The 15121-nt window shown below is 37.7% G+C and overlaps 1 protein-coding gene across 6 annotated transcripts in view; it reads left to right on the top strand.

Annotated features, from left to right (window-relative positions):
- The first annotated feature begins 917 nt into the window (after window positions 1–917).
- The window catches only part of clcn2a (chloride channel, voltage-sensitive 2a), a 165603-nt gene continuing 151399 nt past the window's right edge, over window positions 918–15121 (top strand). For 3 of the 6 annotated variants that reach the window (XM_087238592.1, XM_087238591.1, XM_087238588.1), the window contains exon 1: window positions 918–1387. Coding sequence is in view for 3 of the 6 variants with exons in the window: in XM_087238590.1 (XP_087094716.1) it covers window positions 5794–5844 (51 nt within the window). In the remaining 3 variants the exon portion in view is untranslated. Of the gene's footprint in view, window positions 1388–5560; window positions 5845–15121 lie in introns of those variants that run through there. The other 3 variants (XM_087238590.1, XM_087238589.1, NM_001328709.1) reach the window with 2 other exon arrangements.

The raw sequence follows: 15121 nt of genomic DNA, 5'->3' as shown, positions 1-15121 counted from the left end.
AAGACGTTGAAGAGATGGATGGATGGATGGATGGATGGATGTGGATGGATGGATGGATGGATGGATGGATGGATGGATGGATGGATGGATGGATGGATGGATGGATGGACGGACAGAACAAAGAGAAAGAAACAAATGGATGCTTAGAAAATTGCTGGACAGACATGAATAGATAAATGGACAGAAAAAAAGAGAAAATAGAAGGTGGATAGATAGATAGATAGATAGATAGATAGATAGATAGATAGATAGATAGATAGATAGATAGATAGATAGATAGATAGATAGATAGATAGATAGATAGATAGATAGATAGATAGATAGATAGATAGATAGATAGACGGAAGGACGGACGGACAGATAGATATATAGACAGACATTAATTATCCAGTGGTAAATGGAACAAACCATGGAGGGATCGGTGGTAAAGAGATGCATGAATAGATATATGGATGAATGAACAAAACAAAGTGTAAGACAGTCAGATGGATATTTGGAAAATGGATGGACAGACAAATATGAATAGATCGATAGGCAGAAGAAAGAGAAAAGAGAAGACAGACAGACAGACAGACAGACAGACAGACAGACAGACAGACAGACAGACAGACAGACAGATAGATAGATAGATAGATAGATAGATAGATAGATAGATAGATAGATAGATAGATAGATAGATAGATAGATAGATAGATAGATAGATAGATAGATAGATAGATAGATAGATAGATAGATAGATAGTGGACTACTGAATACTGAAAACTACAGAATGAATAAAAGCATTCACTTTAAAACTGTCAACATGTCATCAGCATAACGCGCTAAGGAAGACGAATGCGCCATAGCGTGGCATCGATGACGAGCAATAGGAACAGAAGTGAAGTCAAGCCGCTCTCACTAAACCAGTGACGGAACCCGCATTGCATCACAGAATCAATTCCTGGCCAGTGCACGCGCCCCAGGCTCTGCCGGCTTAATTACTCCTTTACCTATCAGCGCGTGCAGTGCACACTAATCCGGACAGTTTAGGTGATGCATTAACACCTTCAAGTGTGTGTTAAGGAAGGCGCTCGGCTTTTTTCCCTCTTCTTTTTTTGACTTTAGTTTCCAGGCTGAGGCGAATTTAAAGACGAGCGAGAGGCACCAGCAACAGGGCACTGGCATTTTACCGGCGAGGACAATTACACAGAAAGTATCTCGATCGTCTAGACGAACAATTGGGAAACCAAACACCACTGACGTCATTACTCGATTGTGATTGCGTTACTCTAATTGTGTGGGGATTTCTGACATTTTTTGCGTCATTAAATGGAGCGGCGTAGGTGACGTTTGGACTGTTGCGTTCAAGAGGAGCTCTTATCAAGACTAAAAGCCGGCGCGGAAAAATGTAAGTAGCCGCCAAAGACGAAATAGCAACCTGTTAAGCTGTCCAATATTGCTGCTGATAAACTGCGCTGTTAAAGAGCTTCAGAAGTCAGCCAACTGCCGTCAGAGCAATCCGATCGCCTCTTTAAAGCTTTTTTTGCGTGCCTTTCTTATTCTGAGGGGCATTTAATCGACTTGGTTTTCATGTGGGGCTCAAGGGCACAGTGTTATTCGTGCAGGGAGTTGAACATGTACGCCTGATTCTTGTCTAGATTGTCTAATGAGGACAAATAGGCACAATGTTGTCAGACCGGCTGAGTGTAAGATGATATCCATGTCAAGATATCCTGTGGATTCAGTCATTTATAAATGTAGATCCAATGTCCCTTCAAGGTCCTTTCTTGGCGTTTGAGTAACCTGAAGCGCAAAAAAAAAAAAAAAAAAATATATATATATATATATATATATATATATATATATATATATATATATATATATATATATATATATATATATTGATATTTTCATTCACACAATTCAAAACAGAATTAGATAACTCCATCTTAAATGATCAATTCTGTTGAATTTGGAAATGTAGGAGTTTACTGCATTCATAAGAGGGCAAAATCACATAAGTTGGAGAGAAACTTTATCTTCTGATTGATTTGCTAAATGTGGTGCTCAGTTGCTGCCAAGTCAATTTACTTTAAATTTACTTTGAAAAAAGGTTATAATGTGTATATATTGTAAAAATAACAGCTGTGTTCATTGGAACTTTGCTATAAAATATAATGATGGCGCATTAAGGACCATATTTAAATAATATTTGTGACCCTGGACCACAAAACCCAGTCTTTTATATATTCGACATTTACTTTATACCAAAAATCATTAGAATATATGCAAAGATCATCTTTCACAATGACATTTTGTAAATGTCCTACTATAAATATATCCAAACATATTTTTGAATAGTATTGTGCACTGCTAAGAACTTAATTTGGACAACTTTGATATTTTCACTTACATTTTTTAGATGTTTTAGAATTTGAATAGTTGTATCTCAGCTAAATATTGTCCTATCTTAACCACATACAGTTGAAATCAGAATTATTAGTACTCCCCCACCCCCCACCCCTATTTTATAAAATATATTTCCCAAATTATGTTTAACCAAGCATAGAAATTTTCACATTATGTCCGAAAATATTTTTTCTTCTGGAGAAAGTCTTATTTATTTATTTATTTATATTTATTTTTATTATTATTTTTATTTTATTTATTATTTGCTAAAATGAAAGCAGTTTTTAATTAAAAAAAAAAAATTTATAGTCAATATAATTAGCCCCTTTAAGCTATTTTTTTCAATAGTCCACTGAACAAACAATCGTTATACAACAACTTGCCTAATTACCCTATCCTGCCTATTTAACCTAATTAACCTAGTTAAGCCTTTAAATGTCACTTTAAGTGTCTTTAAAAATATCTAGTCAAATATTATTTACAGTCATCATGGCAAAGATTAAATAAATCAGACATTAGAAATGAGTTATTAAAACTATTATGTTTAGAAATGTGTTGAAAAAAAATCTCTCTGTTAAAAAGAAATTGTGGGAAAACAAACGGGGGCTAACAATTCAGGGGGGTTAATAATTCTGACTTCTACGTCAATGGAAAGCTGATTTATTCAGATCACTTTTAAATCTATTTTTTTTACAAAATAGAAATTTAAGGTTTTGTGGGTAGTAATTCTTAAATGCCATAAAATGATTACTATTAACCGATTTGAGCTCTTAGATCTTGTCTGTTGCAGTAAACTGTCATGATTAACTACAGATGGTACACTAGAAGGCCACACGATGACTTAAAGTTCAGCAACATTGGCCTCTCCAGCAACAGTGACTAATAATAAGTTGAAGGCAGAGCAGTATTGCCCACACAACAGAAAACACCATCAGGGCAGCATGACACTGTAGTGCAGTAAACATTACAAGACTGGTAGTTAAATCACCCCCTTGCTTATAACTAAAAACAAAAATGGGAGGAAAAAAAATTTGATAAAAGAAATCTCAACAAATTCCAAACTATTTTAATTACAGTAAATAACAAAATAAAAAATAATAAAAAACTATATTAATTATATTCTGTGTGAAAGATTAATAAAATAATGTATCAACAATATTTTACAGTAAAAACAACTTACATTATTTTTATTTTAATATAGTGTTATTTTATTTCATTTTCAAAAGCTTTTTAATTAATTAATATTAATAACGAGTTAAAAAAACGTTTATCATTCTTTCTTTTTTGTTTAAATGACTGAAAAGCAATGTAGTTTCCTTGCATGTTAAACTGTATGTTCAAACTGATAGGATTTTAAATGAGCCACTTTTGTTGCAGCCAGACCGGTATTGACCAGAAAACAGCCACATGCTATTTTGATCAATGCACACTGGGTTTTATTCCCTATCTGGGATGATAATGTATTTGCATGTAATCTAACATCGACCCTTGTTTCACACCCCCACTACGGATCAGCCTCTTATTTTCTCACCCAGACCCATATTTAAATTGTCAATGAACAAGATGTTCTGTTGAGCTCTTCCACACTTCATTAAAAGAACATTACAGAAAGTTTTGTGAAGGATGCACTGAACTGGGTCAGTGTGTTAGTGCTGAGGGCGTTGGAACACCCAGTTCAAAGAATTTGCATCAAGTGCTCACCTGTCCAATACATCTTCGTGTGATGTGTGTAATGTTGAGCATGAACATAAGTTATGTTATTTGATGTATAAAGACATAAAGAAAGAAGGTATTTTGTGTATTTCTATGTATTAAAACTATATAGTTCATCCAAAAATATATAATTTCTAGACCTATAATTTTTCTGTAGAAGGTATTTTGAAGAACACTGTGGTTTAAATAACGCTGTACTACTTCAATTTTTATTCACCGTATTTACATGTTTAGTTTCAAAATCCAATTTTTTACATCTTTTCTTTTGTGATTCACTGAGAAAGAGGAAATTGTACTGGTTTTAAATACACGAGCCATCCTTTTGTGGAGAAGTGGCTTATGTCTGTGAAGAGCTGTTAACTAGTGATCCAGATTACTAGATATGACAGTGTACTTTGCAGTAATCTTTTTGGGGACAGACAACTGGACACACAAAGACATGACATTTCTATCAGTATAAAAGCAGAGACAGGGTTTTTGAGTTAGGTCTGTATGCATGAGTATGCACAGAGGAGAGAGAGAGAGAGAGAGAGAGAGAGAGAGAGAGAGCATGAACATGTATACACAAAAACACTGCAGTATTGCGAGAAAACTGTCAGAATTCACAGTGATACATTCATTTTTCATCCCAGCCTGTGGCCCTGCTGTTCCCTGAGCTGGCAATGGACCTGTTACTGAGCCCAAATGCAGCCTACCAGTTTCTATCCCTGTAGGGAAATCTGTTTAACAACCTATTGGTTTCTTTCTGTCTCTCCAAGGAATTCTGTCTTTCATCTCTTGCTTGTGGACTGGGCTTGAAATGCAGCCTTCCAGCTTGTGACTATATTTAGTATCTACTGTAATCAAGTGATATTAATCAACAGTGTGATCAACTGGTCACTGGTTCTCCGCAGGTTTCTGAAGTGAGAATGTTCTGTGTCGATACAGATCAGTTTGTATGTGTTAATAGAAAGGTCAACAGATGCATGGTGAAAGTAAAGGTACGAAAAATAAGGGTTTGGTTGATGCTGTTTTTCTCCACAATGTTAAATATAAAGGTTTTAATTATGTCCAACCTTTGTATACCTAAAAACACATGTCCCACTGGAGGGATTTTGCAATACTGTCATAGAAGAACCGATTTTCGTTCCCAAAGGAACCTTTCAGGGAACACTTCTTAAAGAATCATTTTTTCAGTTGGTTAAATTAAAAAATAATCAAGCTTAATCAGTAGCAATTTGGCATATTGTTTCATTAAAAAACAACACAATTTGTACTGAAACTAAGATACATGTACCTACGTTGTTACGGTTCATTTAATCCTTGTAATAACAGCAGATTGGTGGAGTATGCAATCTACCCGTTAAGTGCCTTAGTTCACGTAGTGCAAAACAGCGATTACTCACACAGCAGCAGAAATATCTATTGATTTTTAACAATCTAGTCAACAGGTATGAAGTGTAGTAACCCCTGTCTTCCCACACAACGCGGGTTGTCAGCGCGTTATGGCATACATTACAGCGCGCGCGCGCAGGAAGAGGGAATAGTTCATTCGACAGCTGGATGAGCTGCTGGGCTGTTTTCTGCGGAGAAGGACCTGTTACTCAGTTCATGCTGCTTGTTGAATTTCGTCCCGGTGATGCAGAGGTGATCTTGTGGAGTCTGGGAATATAGTATCGCGTTTAAAAATTAATTCCCGCTGCATTCAAGGTTATGGCGCGTGACCGAGCGCCCCAGCGCGTGCTTCAGTACCAGCAAACTCTGGTGAGTATTTGTTGGTCAACGTGATTCATTTGTATTGCAAAATGAGTTTTTTGTTGTTGTTTTATTTGCAGATGTGCTAAAGGTAGGATTGAATCAGTGTAAATCTGTGGTAAATTTATTTTAATTATAATTTCAATCATATTTTAAATTATAAGTAAAATGGGAAGAACATAATATGCCTAAGTAGGTAGTGTCAAATATGTATAGAGCTTGCCATTTGTTACAAACTATTTCTGCTTCCAGATAATTAAGTCATTGTCTGTTGGTATAACATTTGAATAACCTTAGAAGCATAATAATGGCATCATTTGCATTATAAGTTTCCACGTTTGAAATTTAAGGACATCATCAAAGTCCCCCTTCATCCCTGCTTCATCCTTCCAGTGCCCCTCCTACTCCTACTCCTGCACTTGTGGACTAAATGTAGATCCACTCTGAATATTAATTGACTCATGCACCAGTTTTCCCCCATTTCTGTCACATGGTGATTGACAGCTGTACCCTGGAGCACATGACAGGGATATCTCTATATTCAGAGAGATGTGAAGAGAAGCTGAACCAGAGAAGGACATGTTCAAACGGTCGGAACAGGGTACAGTCTCCAAAATCCCCTGCTACACCCCTCCTACTAAAATCCATCTACTTGAGCAAGTTTTTTGCACTGTTATGACAAATGTGTTTGCATAATGAAGGTAGGCGTGAAGTGGCCGCACTCAGATCCATGTGTTGCATTAGTATCTTGTCTTTTTGAGTTCAGGCTATTTCTGAGCAGCCTTTCTCCCTGCAGGGCCAGACGATGTGTTCCACAGCATCCATGTGTGTGTGATGAATGAAACTGGGACATATTTTTCTGGCCCTGCTTTTCGCATTATCGGCCAGAGGATCAATACAGCCCTATACAAAATGGTGGCTGGAGACACACGGTTTTATTCTCTCTCTCAACACCTTTGCCTTTGACCAGGGCTTGGGCCTTTCTCTGATTGATGTCTTTATCATTTACTGTCCTCACGACGTGCTTCTCTGCGCTGCCAGACACGAGTCTGTCTGGACAAATTTGGCCGAAGGAGGATTAGTCTGTGATGTGTGCTTTTCCATGCCATGTTTGTGTTTCTTTCAGAGTATGCACAAGCTCAATTTCTATTTAATTGCGCTTTATTGTTTTTCTCCAGGCATTTCGCCATGCTTATGCTATTGTGACTCACATTATCTGAGTGTAAATGCCCAATGTGGCAGTCCATTTTAAGAAATCTGGCCTTGCTCATTGATTTGTCCTTGCACTGAAACTCATTTCGCTGACGATATTATCTTCTCAAAGACCCTTTTAAATGGTCCTGCAGGTAAAGGCATCACAAGTGCAGTCAATCTGCTCTTTAGTGGCCTTTTGCACAGTGCTTTGTGGTTCTCATTCGCACATACCCACACTATTTTTCATTTTTTTTCACTCTGTGCTGAGAATCTGTTTCTCTCAAAACCTCATTTGCACTGGCAGGACCTTTGGAAGATTTCACAGTATTGTTTAAAAGAATGGAAAGAACCGTGAAACTCGCATTTCTCCTTCCTCAGGAGAGCAGGTCAGATGTGTTTCCTTCAATCTCTCAGCAAAAATAGCACGCCTGGGGACACTTTTCTCCCAGCTTTAGCTCACATCACTCCTCTGTGTCACTGTGCCCCAACTGCATGGACCGATGGAGAGCCTCTGCTATCACTCTGTCTGATCATTGGCAGCTTTCAATTCATCAGAGATCCGTCCAGCATTTCTAGCTGAAATGCTGCAGCTCTGGCAGGGGTTCACGTATGAGAACTGGATAAGAGCTGTGTAGTGATTACAGACAGGTGTCAGATTGGAGGCAGGCAATGGCGGACGGCAGGTGCATGAGATTTCCATGGAAAATCAGATACGAGTGGCTGTTTACTTGTGTTAGGGGATGGATTGATGGGTCTGCATGATGAAAGATGGGTTGAGTAAAATTGGGATTGAGTATGCTGGTGGAGTTGGTTGAGTCAGAAAAGACATTAGTCAGGACTCCACGAGAAGTGGCAATTAAAGGAAGAGTGCATACAAAAATGACAAGTGATGACAAACGCATTTTGTCATTGTTTATCCACCCTCATGTCATTCCTCATTATTTGTTTTCTCCAGTGAAACACTAACTGAGATTGTTCAACAATGCAAGAAAGTGATTGGTGACTTGCCAAATGGATAAAATGGACATAAAGCATATAAATTTGAAGTAATTTTGATATACTATTATATAGTGGCACGGTGGCTCTGTGGTTAGTAATGTCAACTCACAGCAAGAAGGTCACTGGTTCGAGTCCCAGCTGGGCCAGTTGGCATTTCTGTGTGGAGTTTGTATTAGGGTTGGGTATTGTTTGGGGTTATTTCGATACCGGTGCTAAATCGATACTTTTAAAATGGTACCACTGCCAAAAAGGTGCCTGAACTGGTACTTTTGAGCCACAAATTTATGGTGGATGACTCTAGAAAAATCTTTTATTTGACAAAACCTTTGAAAAAATAATTTAAATAGAACAATATAATCAAAGTTTAAAGTAAACATCAATTTATATTTTTATTATTTTCTTCATTCATTCATTTTCTTTTTAGCTTAGTCCCATTATTAATCTGGGTTCGCCACAGCGGAATGAACCGCCAACTTAATCCAGCATATGTTTTACGCAGCGCATGACCTTCCAGCTGCAACCCATCTCTGGGAAACATTCATGCGCACTCATTCACACACATACACTACGGACAATTTTAGCCAACCCAGTTTACCTGTACAACATATCTTTGGACTGTGGGGAAACCAAAGCACCCGGAGGAAACCCATGCAAACGCGGGGAGAAAATGCAGGGTCCTATCATACACCCGGCGCAGTGTGGCGCAAGGCGTGGCGCAATAGTCTTTTGGTAGTTTCAGCTTGGCGCAAGAGTCGTTTTGAGGCGTTGCGCTACGCTGTTTAAATAGCAAATGCATTTGCGCTCATTTTTGCGCCCATAGGCGTTCTGGTCTAAAAAGGAAGGCGTTCTGAGGCGGACCGCTGGCGCGTTGCTATTTTTAGAAACTATAATAGATTTTTCATTAGACCAAAACTAACCCGGTCTAAACTCCGGCGCAGAGTTGCACCTCGCTTACGCACTGCTTAATACGCACAAGAGAGCAATAGGCAAATATCTTTACATATGAAAAAATTTTAATATTAAGGATATATATATAGGATATAATAAGAATAGATATAGAATATAAATATAAAGGATTAAAATATTACAAAACATTATTTTCTAGCCTACATAAATATGAAATCACTGCTTTCATGTCTTTTTCATCTCGGGAGGCTTTTTCAGTTCAACAATTTGCTTTTGTATAATGTTATTATTATTAGCAGTATTATTTATAAAATCCATATTTATATTTTTTATTAAAAACAAGCTGAGATTTGCCCACCTGTCAGGTTTTAGACCATATAGGGCACAGCATGTGTTTTAGGATATAACTCAGGTTTTTGAGCACATTTTGTTATTATTATTTATTTATTTGTTTGCTGGAAATTAGAACTGAATTTAGAAATAGTCTTGAAATGAATATTTGCGCTTAACAAACAAAAGTATTTATTTATAGACTAATTGATGTCTGTGCGTAAAGGTTTCCCTATCCAAGAGCGAATGTGAAAGTAGTTCCATTATCTCTCATTCTCAAACAGTAGATGCTCTGTCTAACAGTTTTCTGATAAAAAACTGTTAACTGTTAACTGTTTGCTTGTGAAATGCAATTTTTTTCCACTTAGACTTACTTTGCATCCTGTAAATAGCGAATGCGCTCTTGGCGTGATGCAGCTGACTCTTAAAGGGAATGGGAGATGAGGCTCTAATTGGTTTATTCTCAAAACACACCTATAACTCATCAAGAAAATAAACTCAACCCTTTAAGACCATGCGCCACGGCGCAAGGCAGATTTCCCGTCCTTAAATTAGCAAAAACGCGTCCTGAAATGCCCTGAAAGCGTTTGCGCTCTGCGTTTTGGGCTCTGCACATGGACCGTCAAAATAGAGCCCGCAAACTCCACACAGAAATGCCAAGTGAGCATGAATTTAAGACTTGCATTATGAAATTACATTAGCTTACTTCTAACCTGTGGAAAGGCTGTCATCAAAATACTCAACTCCTTTTTTCTTGGGTTAGGTCTTGTGACTATGTTTACATGGTTATCAGTTATCTAATGATTTGACTTAATCTCAATAAGACAATAATATGATCAAGGTGTTTACATGAGTTGCTTTTTGAATGTTCCTTTCATAATCCCGTCCAGGGCTTTACATTAACACCCAAATGTGGGTAGATTTCAGCTTTGGCGGGTTAGACAGTTACTCCCACTAGCCACTTTGACTGGTTGAAAATAATTTTTAAATTGTGGTTTTCTTAAAAGCAGGGTAGGACTATAAGAATGATCCAGTATGCGTGCAAATGTGATCTTAGAATGGAGAAACAGCACGACTAACAAAAAAAATGCATTCGCGCAAGCAGAAAAAAAGAAGATGAATACCGAATGAGAGGGTAATCACTCGCGCAAACAGCTGATGTGATGCGCGCGACTGTTTAAAGCGCGTGCGCGCTCCTGTTTCCTTCCTTGAAGCACACGTGCCTGGAACGCAACTGTGATCGGATCTCTTTCAAATAGTCAGGCAAAAAAGTAATGCTACTGCACACACAGTCTTGCTGCTTTCAAGAGCTCCAAATTTGTCTTTTTGTAAGCAGCACCGGTTGCTTTCGTTTTGAACATTATTAATTGGCCTTAACCGTGAGATCATCCTTCCATTATCACACAGTACGTTTTTCACCTGCTTTCTTTTGCTTACAGTTATTTTTGTTTGTATGGTTTAATTATAATTTTTTTTACAAAAACATTTGCTATAGTATGAGATTAACTCTCCATGTATGTGTAGTTAACTGGTGATCTGAGAGACCTTTAGGACAGATTACTGTATTTTTGATACATGACAATAATAATTTTTAAAGTCAATTGTTTTTCATTGGTTTTTAAAAAAAAATGCTTTGTTAAATAAAAAGTATAGTATACAGCCACATTTAGCTTGTTTGACAGATTTAAAGTTTGTGGCTAAGAAATAATTTTTGTTTGGTGTGGTCAGAGATAAATTTGGTAAATCCTTAATTTTTAGTTCTGAAAAGTCATGTGAAAAAAAAACTAATTGCAGTATAACACTATGAAACCATGACCCATTTGCTCATACACGACACACAAAACGTGAAATGAATGAGGAGGCATGTGGACATAACACAAAATTTAAATCAAGTAATTTTAGCATGTCAAAGTCACACTTATGCATATAAAAAAAATTCCCAACAACAAAATTGTGGCTAGTGAAAATGCAGAGTGGCTAGTAACGTTGGAAAACTACTAGCCACCATGGCTAGTGATCAAAAAAGTTAATGTAAAGCCCTGATCCTGTCTTACATGTTATAGTACATAGATCGATTAACATCATTGCGTCACCACACTTTCCATGTTTCCTCCAGAGTTTCATATAATTTCAGGTGTTTTATTTTTAATTTTTTGACTTTAACTGCAGTTTCACTTTCATTCAGGCACATTTCATTCATGCCCCCTTGACAAACAGGTATTTAATGCGAGCATTAAGTAAGGATTGGTGTAAAAGTGTTTTTTTAATGGAATTTGATATGTCACTTTGAAGGAAAAGAAAAAACCTCCGCATTTTGCGACGCAGGTGTCTGTGGTCTTTTAAGGTGATCAAAAATCACTGTTTACATGGTAGTCTAGACTCTTAATCAGAGTATTGTCTTAATCATATTAAAATCAGGGCGTTGGTGTACGTACTCACTGGAATCGCCAGATGATGTCGCAAGCTTTCAGAGACAGTGCATTCCTCTGCCTTTAAGTTGATTCCATGAGCCCTCAAATGTCAGAATTCTCGCCTGTAAAATACACTTTTAAACGCTTAGTTTAAGCAAATTTGATGAACGCAATCATATGTGTTGATCTGAACAGAATCGCTCTCGCTCACCGAATGCGCTGTACTGCATGTTTTGTACAACAAGAACAAACGCCTGACATTGCATGTCCTTATTCCTCAAAGTTGTTTAGAATTAAAAGTTTAGAGATGGTGTGACAATGCGTATCCTATGTGTGCCATTGATGCACCCCTTAATGCTTCTTACGTCCTTGTCACAGCACCAGTGGCACCGAAATTAGGCACGAAAATTCATATGCTAATTTGGTCCGTTTCATACCGGTTACAATGGTACCGGTGCTATAATGGCTCTGGGTTACGGTACCCAACCCTAGTTTGCATGTTCTTCCCGTGTTCATGTGGGTTTCCTCCAGGTGTTCCAATTTTCCCCAAAGTCCAAAGACATGCGCTATTGGTTAATTGAGTAGGCGAAAGTGGCCGTAGTGTATGTTTGTCAATCTGAGAGTGTATGGGTGTGTCCCAGTGCTGTTAAGGCTGGGAAAGCATCAATTGTGTAAAACATATGCTGGATAAGTTGGCGCTTCATTCTGCTGTGGTGACTTCTGATAAATAAAGAGACTAAGCCGAAGGAAAATAAATGAATACTATTAAACATTGATTCCTACTACTGCAGATATGTCATGTTGGCTGCACACAACAGCAGCTTGTTTTATTAAGTATTACAAATTGTATTGGTGCAGGGAAATTTTGATTGATTTAGAAGTGATTTTTAAAAACTACTTGGAGGTAATATTTTAAGATATACACACATTCACTCTTCAAGTGAACCTTTCATTGCACATTTCAGATGACGAATCCAGTAGAGGGCGCTGTATACAGTTTTATTAATTTGAAATAAATTACTTAGGGGCCCATCACACTGAACGCGCTTGTCCGTTCTAAAAACGTGAGGCGCACCACACTGCCTTTTTGTTGACAACAAAAAAAGCAGTGCAATGCGCCTTTTAAGTCGCTTGGCAATGACTGTATTGTGGGAGAGTGTTGTTGTTGATATTGGTATAATTTTAATATAATAATATTGGGAAATTCAAGATTTCATACAAGCACCGGATACAAGTCATACAGCACCGGATACCTGAAAACAGCAACCACAAGTCTCTCCTCCATCTTCAAAAGTCTGTAGTTGTCTTGACAACACAAAAACTGCAGTCACCATTGGAGAATGAAAGACGCGAATGATGTAACACGATTTCTCCTCTCACTTTTACTTTTTTCAACTGCGAGCGCATAGGGTTCAACAACAAAAACGCGAGGCACAGCAGGCAGTTAAAATGCGAGGCTCGCAGGGTGCATAAACACTCATGGCCAATAGTAAATAATTTTTAAAAAGGCATCTCTTAAAGCAATAAACTGTGATTCGCATTTGGTGTGATCGGCCCCTAAGTCTACATTTTGTTATACGCATCAGATAAAGGTCTTTTTTTTGCACGTTAATACTAAAGCCTGGTTTATACTTCTGCGTCAAGTGACTGGCGCAACTCACGGCGCAGACAACGCGCGCAGCTGTGCATTTATATTTCTGCTCGCTGTCTCCGTTTGTCTGCATTAACACTTCCGAAACGCTAGTGGGCAGTGAGGTGTAAATGTTCCTCTGTGTCGAGTTTCTTCGCTTCTGTTTTGCTATTCTGAACACTTCCTGTATGTACAAGTGACTCAAACTCGCTCATTTTGAGGCAGGAACCGGCGGACGTGCAACAACTTTAACCATGAGGTAAACACAGAACAAAACTTTCCATCCGGAGCTCCTTCACGGGACTCCACACTTGTAAACAATCGCTCGCGCCATTCGCGCGGCTCTCGGTCCCGCCCAGACTCGTCGGCGCTAGCAAGCCGACCAATCACATCGCTTGCGATACGCGTTGTTGCGACATGTAGTTACAATTTTTGAGAGGTGCATGTCAGTGACAGGGCTATGCGTCAGCGCCGTAGCCTACGCCGGTGTTTGACGCAGAAGTATAAATCAGCCTTAAGGCTGGGCTTGTCAGATCACATAGAGAAACACTGAGCTAAACCCTTCTCCATCCCAACCACTAGTGTTTTCAAAAGCAAATGTAAGGGAAAACTGCACTGCAACCATAGAGTATCACCTTGAATTTACATTGCTTTTATCTCTATCATGGAACCATGCTTCATCAGACTTGAACCCATGAGCAACACTATAAAAAGTGAGCTACAGTGCAAACTGACCACAACAGAAAAGCAACATAGGCGCATTTTGAAATCCTAGCCCTATATACATTTCTGTTGGGGATGGGAGGACCGATTCTGAAGTATCTATATTTTCGATACTGGAAATAGATCAAAAGGATCGATCCTTAAGTAAAAGTATCAATCTTTTGTTGGGGTTTTTCTTACTGAGTGATCAGAGATTTTAGAATATCTCAAAAATTATAGCGCCACATATTATATTTATATTTACTTAAATAGGAAAACAAATGGGAACTATAATATTTTTTGGTTGTAAAACTCTAGAGCGGAGATGCGGTCATCATGACTGAACGTAGACAAAGTACAATCTGGAGTTATTTTACTCTGGAGTAATTTATTTAGTAAATAATGACGGTGCTTTGTGTGGCACTTGTCACCACAGTGGCAATACCACCAATATGACAAAGCATCTAAAAGCAAAACATCCTCAAGAGCATGATGAAATGCAGCTGAGGCATGCAGAGGATGTTATTCCAGGCTATTGACTATTGTCAAGGATTTGTTTTTGTTTTTTGTTAGGCAACTATTTGTTTTATTATATTTTACTTTTCAAAAACAAAAGATTGTGATCAGTAAAAGAAAATCAGGTTTAAAAGGAGAGTGTAAACAATCATATGTTTCATTAAATAAAACATTAAAAGTAATATTTTTTTTAATTAAACAAGGTTTGTGCAGTGTAATATTTTATTTTATGGTGCTATTTAGCCAATTATAGTTCTAATTTTAATAAATGTAAAAAGGAATCATATGTCTTGTGTTTTATTTAATAATAATAAAAATAAAATAATAATAATAAAGGTGATAAACATACAAAAAAGTCACTATAAAATATTTAATTTAAGTATTGATATTGATGATACTTGTCTTGAAATACTTGGTATCGGATCGGAAACAAAAATATTGGTATCACCCATCCCTAATGTCTGGAGATCACGAATTATGCAGCCAGAAGCTTACCAGCTTACTCTTACCAGCTAACCACTTACCTCCGTATGGATGGTTTTCCCGCTCTTACCAGTTTGTCCAGTGGCTTGCAGCATACATTGGTGGACTTGAGACG

This window comes from Danio rerio, chromosome 2, assembly GCF_052040795.2.
Source record: "Danio rerio strain M-AB ecotype USA chromosome 2, GRCz13ab, whole genome shotgun sequence".
Lineage (NCBI taxonomy): Eukaryota > Metazoa > Chordata > Actinopteri > Cypriniformes > Danionidae > Danio > Danio rerio.
The sequence above is the reverse complement of the archived record's forward strand: the minus strand, read 5'-3'. Positions and strand labels throughout refer to the sequence as shown.